Raw genomic sequence first — 10,769 nt, 5'->3', positions numbered from 1 at the left:
TGCAGCAAGTGCTTCTCCCGTGATATGATGGGTTTTCGTTTTAGGTCTCCCTTTCCCGCACGTCATGGTTAAGGTTTTCTTTAAATGTCCTTGTCCTTGTCCTCCATATACATGGTGAAACCGTTGATCAAGAAATGGATGCCATTACTTGTTCTTAACGGCATCATCTGTGTATAGGAGTACCGGAGTTAAATGTTGACAGACCTTTGGGGCGTCTGCATTGATCTTCTGCAATAACTCATCTACCCCGTTAATATATAACGAAAATAAAAGGGGGACAAGGACACAGCCTTGTGGGATCCCTCAGGTGATTTTAAACCGTGGTGTGATTTCTCCCCTTGGCCAATAACGTACCTTTGATGTTAGCTGTGCATATAGCTGTGGCAAAAAGGTCACAATCTCAGTGGGGGCACCCATCTTAGCCAGTGCCTGCCACAGCTTGGCGTCATTAACCAAATCAAACGCTCTGCTCAAATCAGCAAAACATAGGTAGATATGATGCTCTTTCGCCAGGGTGTATTTGCTGATGAGCAGATCGAGATTGACCACACCATACTAGTGACCACTTTCGACTAGGAGCTATCCTGGTACCTGAAGACCACAAGATAGCACCACTTTTTTTTACTTAGTCCTGGTACCTTGTTCTCATAAACACAAATTATGTAAACCTGGAAAAAAGCCTGTTTACTTTCATATGCGATATTTCGATAAATAACGCGAAAAGCAAAACCTGCATTAGGTGCTATATTTTAGCAGAAAATCAATTTTTGTGTTCATTTTGAACGAAGACGCATTCCCGTCTTAAAAACCCCCCAAAAAACTTAAGCTCTGCAAGCAGCTGCCACTTGAGTCCTAATTTGGTGCTTGCCATGAACTGCGCATAGTTACTTTTTTTTTATTTTTATTTATTTTTATTATAACCATGAAAACATCACAGCGTGCAAGCGATACAATTCAAATGACATAATAGTCTGGCATACACTACATACAGTTCTATATTATCACATGATGTGTATTGTACAGTGAAAATTAGGGTATCAGGGTGTTATTTCTCCCAGGGACTGGTGCACCGGCATCGTAGGTCGTTCACATAAGTTACCCCTTTATGCATTCCATTTCCCCCATATTTGCATCCATTTCCTAGGGCAGCCTCGTGATACATATACTATTTTTTCTCAATACATGCACCAGTCCATGTCAACTTCCCACTCCCGTAGTGTTAGAGTTGTGTGCACGCCCCATTTCCGTGCAACATTCCTCTTGGTGACCATCAATCCTAGGGTCATCCAGGCTTTCTCTTTGCTACCCAGGTCCGTTGGTTCCCATATATTTAGGAGGCAGCGTTTGGCTTCCATAGCCATCGTCTCTTCCATAACCACCCCCATACATGAATGAACCGCTCTCCAATATCTAATAATATGCGAGCATTCCCATATTATATGAAAAAAGGTGCCTTCCTGGCCACATCGCCGTCGACAACTAGTCTCATCTCAATATCCCATCCTAACCAATGTTGGTCCAGTGACATAAATCCTGTGGAATATTTTCAATTGCACCAACTTCAACTTAGAGGGGATCGCCCCCTCCCTTGGGGACGCTAGCGCCTCCAGCCATTCGTTTTCATCAAGTTCAGCTAGGTCACTTTCCCACTTTGCCCGAAGTGGCAGGAGGTGATCAGGGGAATTATTTATTGTTTCGAGTATGTCAAGGAAATTGCCTTTTTGGGCAGGTAACCATCCAAAAGCCTATCCTTGAGAGTGGAGGCCTCGGGAGGGTCCTTCCCTTTTGGAATGACCGCCTGCAGTGCATGTCGTATCTGAATCTTTCCGAGTCTGCAAGTTCAAATTTTTGTTGTAGAGTTGTAAAGGGCAATACATCCCCCGTTTCCAAAGATCAGCCACTCGCGAAATTCCAATCAAGTCCCATCTATCAAACCCCTTCGATTTCCAGAGTCCCATAATGGGGTACTCCGAGTAATCATCTTTGCCCATCCCGTAGTTTTCTGAACCGAGTGCCACACTTGTACTGAGTGTTTTGTGGGGCCTGTCAAGGGGAACGTTGCAGGTCTTGAGTATAGTGCTCGCGTGTAATTACCCCCAGGGAGTAGCCATCTATCCATTGCATAGCACGGATCAGTGGGGGGTCTATACATACAGTGGTTGATTGCCGCCAAGTCATAGTTACTTTTTTGTTGAGGAAACTACTGGGCTCTCGTCAATGTAAAAAAAAAAGGATAAAAGCCAAAATATGTTTTGAGCTCAAAACGCTCACATAGCCGTAGAAATACCTGGCACTTGAGAGAATTACTTTGCATGTGCTCCTTGAGAACGGATAATGCTGTCACTCTCTATGAAGTAGGCAATGGCTGAAGTTGGCTGAACCATTGCCCCTTTTTGTAGTAAGTGGAATTAAAATGTGAATGAGACAATAACAAACCAATGGGTGAAGAGGGTTGCTTCAAACCACCTAGAAGTAAGTGCATTATACATATAAATTAAAATCAAAAGGTCTTGGGTAACACCAGACTTAAAAAAACAACACAAATACATTTAACTTCCACAGGCTGACTTATAGCTAATGTGAAGGCTTTAGCTTTGTTCCCTCTACCCTGCTGTTTCAGGACCTCTTCACTGCAATTACTCACATGCCTCTGTGCATCAGCTCCCCCCACTCACCGGCCAGGTAAATGCATGCTGCCCTTTTATAGGCACTGGAACTGGCTGAGACATCTAGCTGGGTAGGACTGCCGATGTGTTATGTGTTTGAGTTTTGTACATTTCTCACCTTGGTTCCTCGAGAGCATGTAAAAGGCAGGCTATTTGGTGCCCCACACTAGCTAGGTGCAGGACAGTCCTTCAAAAATCTGCATGGTTGTCCACCTTACTGTGACCCAAAAAAAGGAGTGACAGTATTTGAATAATGGCTATGGGAAAAGGAAGACACTGAATTTGTGCTTTGTTTTTTATTTGAATCACAATTTATTGCTATCCTCTTATCATAAGCATTTAGGAACATAGCGAGAGGAGCTCATGGGAAATTCAGATTTGAAGCAACATTGTTGTATGAAATGTGAGCTATTTTAATACCGGGGACTCCTGTTGGGGGGGGGGCCTGTTGTGTGATAGGGTTATTTGTAGAACGAGATTATTACGTCTCTTAAAAGCACCTCTACACCTCCTGTCAATCCATTGAAGAGACCCTTCACCAGATCTGCTACCCTGCCGCCACTTGATGTCAAGATTTCACTGGACTGTAGCAAACCAGGGAGAAGGAAGTAACACACATGGCTCTGCACGATCCACTTGGCAAGGCTGTGATTGGAACTGTCACGGATTAGCAACAAGATTTAGTTAAACACAGCAGTACAATGTCCAAGTAACTTATGCTTGCAGTATTTACTTCAATTCTTCAAATGAAATCACTCTTTAGAACTCAAACATTGCACAGAAGATACTGTACATTGAAGAAACTAGAGGTGAGCGAGCCATTGAAGGCTTGAGCCAGATGACGCTCTTGCTCGAGGTCATCCAGGACTCTCAGGCCAAAATGAGCGAAGCTGTGAGTCGGTGACTGGCTTCTGCCGCACATAGCGTGACAAGAGGGAGATTGCAGAGGAAGAGACAGGGCAGCGGAAGTTGGCCAACGATATTGGTGACAGCCTAGTAAGAGATGTGTGTGACAAAGGAGAGAACACTTGAGATGTGTAATAGTGAGAAAAGGGGAAGTGAAAGAGCAGGAGTAAAGACAGCAAGGAAGAGTAGTGAGACTGTGACAAACCGCGACAAAAAGAAGGTAGCACTGGGACAAAATCTGTAGAGTGACAGGTGACTGCCTGCACTACCCGCCTATCGAGGGCATCAACTTGTCAGCTCATGCCCATAACCACCAATGTGTCAAACATGCTGCTCCCCCTTCCTACCACTCAAGCATGTGACAACTATTTGCTAGCTGGGCTAAGGCTTTAAATCTTGCACCCAAGCCTGGCGCCAGGCTGTGCTCATCCCAGAAATTCTCTGGCTTGCTCACCTCTAAAAGAAACTAAGGACTGAGTAGACCTGAACGTTCGCAATCATTCTCAACATGTCATCAATGAAGAAATGTGAGATCACCACCGAATCACATAACGACAAGCTAATGTTTCCATCTCCAGAACATTCTATGCCAGATGCTGAAGAAAGGTCTTTTGTAGGGATCTGGGACCCCAGGATATCTCTGGCTGGGGTAGATTCTAGATCATATCCTCCAGTGGTTTTGACCCTACCCAACTGGCATTCCAACACTTGTATCCTTTTCAGCCAAGCTTTAGACCTAAGGGATTAAGTGGGCATGGCACCTAGGAAATGTAAGGTGAGAATGGAAAGAAATGCCAATTTAGCGCTTAAAGAGGGTGCATAGTCCTCCCCTTCAGCACTGTTGGGTGCACTTTCTTTTCACATTGACACTGCTCTCTGAAATCCTACTGCCCTCCACACTGGTCCTTTCTGGTTACAATATTGTTTCTGTGGCAGTTCCATGAGCTGGACCATGTGGTGGATCATTCTGCTGCAACTGCTGTAAAGGCTGCGTGTAGGCCGTGTTGTGGCCACAGACTGAAATAGACAATGGCACTGTGGTGTTTGAATCAGATACTGGGCAACAACGCAACCCAGGGGTTGTTAGACTCCTTTGAAACCACTAAAATCTGGTTCTCATCCTTTACACACTGTTGAGGTGCACATAGGGTATCCCATCCTCGTCCCACTCTTAAAGTCCACAGGAGACACGTTGTATAGATCAACAAGTTTATTTGCAAGGCACAACAACCCCAGAGGTCCTCCTTCTTTAGCAACTGCCTGCTCTCTGTCCCCCAGATTCCACACTGGAGAATCCAGTGGAGATGGCAACCAGATGCAGAGGTTGCTAAGATACAACACTGGTGATGCTGGTTAGTTTGTCTGTTGCAGCCACAACTGGGCATTGGGAAGGGTGCAGCAGTCTGAAGTCAACAATAGCATTACAGTGGTTTTATCACAATGTGAGTTTATAGAGGCATTGGTGGTGTAACGGTGGTTACGATTTGGAGAAAATACTGATTCTACGGAGATTTGACACGTGGCGCAGGAACGTTTGCAGCCTGGAACCCACGTCGATAATTATTACAGCTCTTATGGCCTGGACATGAGGCTGGCACTGCCACTGTCTTCATCCTGCAGGAATCTTCCAATCAGGCCGGACACCTTCTCTGGCTCGTTCAGGTGCACAAAGTGGTTGCCCTGTACCACCTCCAGCTGATATCTCTACAGTGGGAGAAAAAAAAAAGTTCAACTGTGGAGGTGTGTATTGGTAGAAATCGTTGTGCTACATGGGCAAAAGGAAGCATTTTGTGTGTAAAACACTATGCCTTCTGATGTTTGCTCTTGGTTTCTGTAGGTGGCTCTTGTGTTGTACTGGTGTAAAGGTAGGCACAGCTGCCTCAGGGCATTGGAAGCTATCACAGGGGCGGTATAAACTGCATCCAGGGTGGTCATTTTGTTTCATGCTTTTTTCTGTTTTAGAGGATTAGGTTGGCAGGAGCCATGTAGTTTGTGTGGTTCCAGGACAGTAAATTACCCCCCTTTCAAACCATAAACCAGGTGGCAAAATAACCAAACTTGACTTGTGTATGGCCAGCCAAGGCCTCTTTCTTTTGGGTGTATGGCAGGGGCCTTCAAACTGGCAGACGCCCCCCTCTCCCTCCCGGGGGGCCTCAAGTGATCCCAGGGATGGCGCCAGGCTCTGGCCAAAATATGCTGATAGAAGGGCTTTGTTTTAAGCGGTGGGGAATAATGAGCGGTAGTACTCACTCTGTAATGGGCTATCACTAGATTCTTTTGTCATTTATATCCTAGCTGGGAAAATGGTAACATAATTTAACTGCAATGTTTAAATATATCTTGTGTTTAAATAAGTTGCAATATATTATTGGCAGTTTAATAGATTAATTGTGAAAATTCTGAGGGGGGGTCGATGAATTTTATTTGTTTACTGGGGAGGCGCAGCATTAAAAAGTTTGAAGACCACTGGTGTAGGGGGTTGGAGAGTAGAGCTATATCCTTTTTGGTGGGGGGGTGGGCAGGAGGGCTGTGTCCCACAAGGCACATCTTTGTCACACTCACAAGTGGAAGAGCATCTGTTTGTGTGTGTGTGCTTTTTAGGTCTCGCCTAGGCAGCGCGCGTGCTCTGCTCTAAGAGATGCCCTTTAGAAATCGGTCTGCTCCTTTTCCCCACACTCGTGCTTGTGCTGGCATCCACCTTGCGGGAGCGAGCAGCGGCGTGTGTGCCAATTGCAAACATATGGCTCTCGCGCCGCCGCTCCTCGCTCCCGCAAGGCGGAGGCCAGCACAAGCACGAATGCTTCAAATTCCAAGAGGCAGACACAGCACACCTCTCCCACTTAGGATCAGCTTACAGCGCGGGCCGTGCTTTTTTTTTGCATTCCCACCCTGACTCTCTCGCTCTCGCTCTCTTTAGGTCGCACTGTCTCTTGGCTTCGCTCGCTTGCAGTCTCTCTCTTTCGCTTTCCTGACGCTAGACGTCACTTTTGGTTGGGTTGCTGAACTGTGACTCTAAAAAAGTGAACAACAGCACATAAAAGTGACTTTCACATAGATAAAACTTTGTAGATGCCGATTTTGTCTGCCCTCTGCTGTATAAGTCGGTATCATTAAAATTCCAACAAGGTAGCATGCTTGCAAAATATAGCTCCTACCACTTCATTCCTCTCCAGAATTAATGTGGCTGACTGGGGCTGGGTAAATGCTTCCAATTATGTTGGTGGCTTCTTATGGCCAGACTAGAAGCAGATGTCAAATTTGCATCCCCATCTGCAATCCAACCCCTCACTCTCTCTCTCTCTTTCGCTTGCACTCTCTTTAGTTCACGCTCTCTCTTTCACTCGCTCGCACTCTCTTTTTCTTTCGTTCGCACTCTCTCTCTTTCGCTCGTTTTATGCACCGTTCATACCTGCCTGGTAAATTCTCCACCATTTAAAAACACTTCTCTTTCCAACCCATTGGCCCATACAGTGTAGCCTAATACCGTCTGAACACCAAGCCATCCAATCTAAGGAGCGGACGAGGCCTGGGCACGTTGAAGGCGTCTCATTTCTACCAGTTGCATTTACGGTAGTTATGGAGACGGGGTTTAGTAAATGCCAGTAGACAATAACAAGCGGGCGCGAGAAAATTCAAGCGCACTGCATCGTAGTCTTTGCTTTCGCTGTCTGGAGTTTTCATCTTTGCTGCACGTGACGAAAGGGGATCCGTTGCTGTGAAAGTTGTAGAGGTGGCTTGGCAAGGTGAGGAAGGGGTTGCGATTCGATTTTCTAGGGTCACTTTTCCGTTTGTTGCCTTTCCGCTACACTCTTTCATAAACGGCTGAGGTGTGCGCGCTTGTTTTCCTTGTGGTTTCTTGTTTGTGTTACAGTGCCCTAGCAACGGGCACTCTCTTCCAACACTGCCCTGTACGTGTCAGACGGCTCCAGCAGAGTGGGTGGCCCCTACTGCGAAACGTACGCGCAGTTTACTTTTTTTATCTTTGATATTTTAGTCGTTGATTGTGATCCTTTATTTGGAAACTCGCAATATGAACATTTCCACCCAAACCTTTTTCACACATATATTTTCACACATATATTAAACCAAATGTATGATATTACCCATGCTAGCGGTGATAGCTTTGAGAACAGCCTAATACATACGTGACGATTCTGACACAGGTCATCAAGCCGTCACTTCATCTAGTGGGCAGTGTGTAGGGTTGCCCTGGGCCGATTTCTATAGCCACCGTCGGAATTTTAACGTCTTGCAAGGTACAAAAACAAGCATTTGCAATGCAATAGGTCTCGCATTTACGCGAGTTTGAGCTATTGGCATTGTAAATGACAATGCGTTTTATTTATGCTTCAAAAACCAAAACATAAATAAAAGGCATTGTAATTTACGATGCCAATAGCTCAAACTCGCGTAAATGCGAGACGTAATGCATTGCAAATGCTTGTTTTTAAACTTTTCTGGTAATCTATTAGGATATTTTAATGTTATTTTTTTGTCCTAATATTTCTACTTCTCATTTAGGTATTTGTGCTTTGTAAAATTTCTCAGGAATGTTCTGTTTCTACTTGCACTTTGTACATTGCGGTTTGATTCTCTCCTGTATTAAGCATAGTGTGTATGTTAAAATGTTTTTAGGAGGTATTTTTATATATAGGAAAATCATTTATCAGAGGAAATTAATGTTTCGATTTATATGTAGTTTATGAATATGATTCCGTATCATAGAAAATAAATAAACTTTGAAACTTTATATTTTTTCATATTTGGGTCGAAGATGAATGTTCAACATCTTGGTACAATACAGCACATTAAAAAATGGCACAAGTGATGCATCTTCGCATGTGAATGCATGTGTGAAGATGCCTGCACATGTTGGCCCATCAGGTGGCTTTTCTTCTTAGATGCTGTTTTATATCAGCAGACAAGCATTTCGGCCAAAAGCATTGGTAAAACCAAATGTTTAGGTGACACCATGGAAATGCAAGACCCATTGGCTTTACCAATGCGTGTCTTCTTGTGTTACTAAATGGCAACATGTGTACCAAAGTGTGCCCGGTCACTGACGATGTAGGAGTATCTAAGTGAAGTCACACTCGCAAATTCTAAAGGCATCAGTGACCTTTCCCTTCACCAAGAATTCTACACATGTTAATTACAGTGATATTATGTTTCTTCCTCTGTGATACAGATCCCTAACGGATTTACGATTTTGAAAGCAAAATACATACATATTGAATTACTTTCTTAGGGCACACATAGTCGATTACTTTTTAAGAGCGCTATATTTTTCAATATTTAGAATTCATATGAAAAGATAGCTCGTCTTAATCAACTGATTTCTCCTGATGAGAATGCAATTAAGAAGTTGTGAAAAACACCGTCCCACATTAGCACTCAACAAGGAGCAACAAAGCACTAGTAGAGGGCTATAGTTGAGAAGGTGCCTCTGTGGACTGATTGTGAATCAGACGGAGCAGTGCTTGCTGGGGAAATACCACTCCACCAGGTCACACACGCCCTGGTGTTCCCACACACGGATTTACCAGGGGCGGGAATAATACAGAGTTTACTGTCTAAAAAATGCAGCTGGTAAAATCGAGTTTGGAAGGTAGAGGGAATGTGGGCACAAGGACTGTGCGCCTACTGCCTGACTCCCCCTACTTTCCTAGGGCACAGGGGAGTATGGAATGCTCCCCTGTGCCTACTCACAGTCTCACCTGCTTCCGCAGACCCTCTCCGCCTTCTGCCCTCCATCACACGACCCACTTTAGCCCCCTGTTGTAAACAGGAGTGGAATTGCTTTCTGAGTCGGAAATCATTGTGCAGAGAAGGATCTAACAATTCGTAGTCTTTCTGTTACTCTCCATTCTGTGGGTCTTTCTGTTATTCCCCATTCTGAGGGCAAAAACGTCACAGGGATGCAACTACCACATGTAGTAATTCCAGACCCAGTGATTTCTCCCTCCTTGCACTGTGCAAATCATAACCAGGGCCTATGTAGCGCCTCTTGTTCCTCGGCATCCACAGAACACAAAACCCGCCCATCGCAGATTGCACTCAATTTCCTCTGCCTTGTACTTCAACAGGCCCTTCATGAAATATTTTGGAAGGAGAGACAATCCGGGAGAACAAATTGAATGGTGGATATGAGAGAATCAGAGGAGAGTTGACGTGGCGGGGTATTTCGGTTATTCGAGAAACAAGCGTTTGAGGGATTAGAGGTTCACATGAACAAGCACAGAAAATTCCTCGCCCACTGTCGGCGCAGGATCACCTCGGTGCAGAAATCTCCGGGGCAGCTCATTGTATCTGCGGAGGAGACTAAGAGCACGCTGCGAGGGGAATGGTGGGTTTAGGAGAAGGAACTGAAAGGAATGCACAAGATGGCCACACCGCTTGTCTAGGAAGGCCCCGCAGACTCAGAGAAAGCTGAGAAAACAGAGAGGTGCCCCAGTGAGTTTGTGTGTGTGTGTACCTTTCCTTTTGTGCACATATGTGTATGTGTGTTTACGTTTTTGGGCATGCCTGTGCTTGTTGTTTACATGAGCTCAGGTGCATTTCCATGAGCCAATATGACGGTCCGCGAGCAGGGAATAAAAGAACAAAGACATTTGGTTCCATGAGTTGTATGTTAGATTTGCACTCAGAGCCGCCCCTTTTTCGGAGTGCGCCCTGGGCAGAAAGAAATTTGCTACCCTCACTGCTGCTAGAAAAACATGCATTGGCCGCGCGGCCGCGAAAGTGACGCGGCCGCGATTGCGCGCTGCGAGCGATGCGCTTAATGAGCATGACGAGGAAAGCCAGATGGCGCCTCTGCTCATAAGTGCGCGCCTGCGCGCGTAACCGCAAACTTGAGGCCAGCTTGTGGTACCATTTTCTGACGCCCACATACTAAAAGTCTCACCAGTGCAGCGCATGCGCTGGCTCAGGTGAGACCTAAAAAGCGAAATCACCTAAAGCCGGTATTTTCCCCATTGCCTGTACATACTTCAAACAGCAAACATGACTAGAAAGCACTTTTAAATATGTTTTACAGAGGTGCTAACGGTCCGGGCTAATAAAGGAAATGAAGGCTGTAAAGTGATGCTATTAATAAATATATACGATTTTGGTTAAAGTCCCGTTCAGTATCATGCCCGGGCCTTTACAGACTCCTAACCCGACAACAAGTGGCCGGTATGTTTCTCTTGGGAAGGT

General features: G+C 45.2%; 1 protein-coding gene across 1 annotated transcript in view; it reads right to left on the bottom strand.

Moving 5' to 3' along the window:
- Positions 1–884: 884 nt before the first annotated feature.
- SERHL2 (serine hydrolase like 2) overlaps positions 885–10,769 on the bottom strand; it is a 155,863-nt gene continuing 145,978 nt past the window's right edge. The window contains exon 12 of the mRNA XM_085601148.1: positions 885–5,276. Within this exon, the coding sequence (XP_085457274.1) occupies positions 5,145–5,276 (132 nt within the window). The 3' untranslated portion in view covers positions 885–5,144. The remainder of the gene's footprint in view (positions 5,277–10,769) is intronic.

The sequence above is a fragment of the Triturus cristatus genome, chromosome 4_2, assembly GCF_964204655.1.
Source record: "Triturus cristatus chromosome 4_2, aTriCri1.1, whole genome shotgun sequence".
Classification (NCBI taxonomy): domain Eukaryota; kingdom Metazoa; phylum Chordata; class Amphibia; order Caudata; family Salamandridae; genus Triturus; species Triturus cristatus.
Note: the sequence above shows the minus strand (reverse complement) of the source record. Positions and strands in the feature narration are given on the sequence as shown.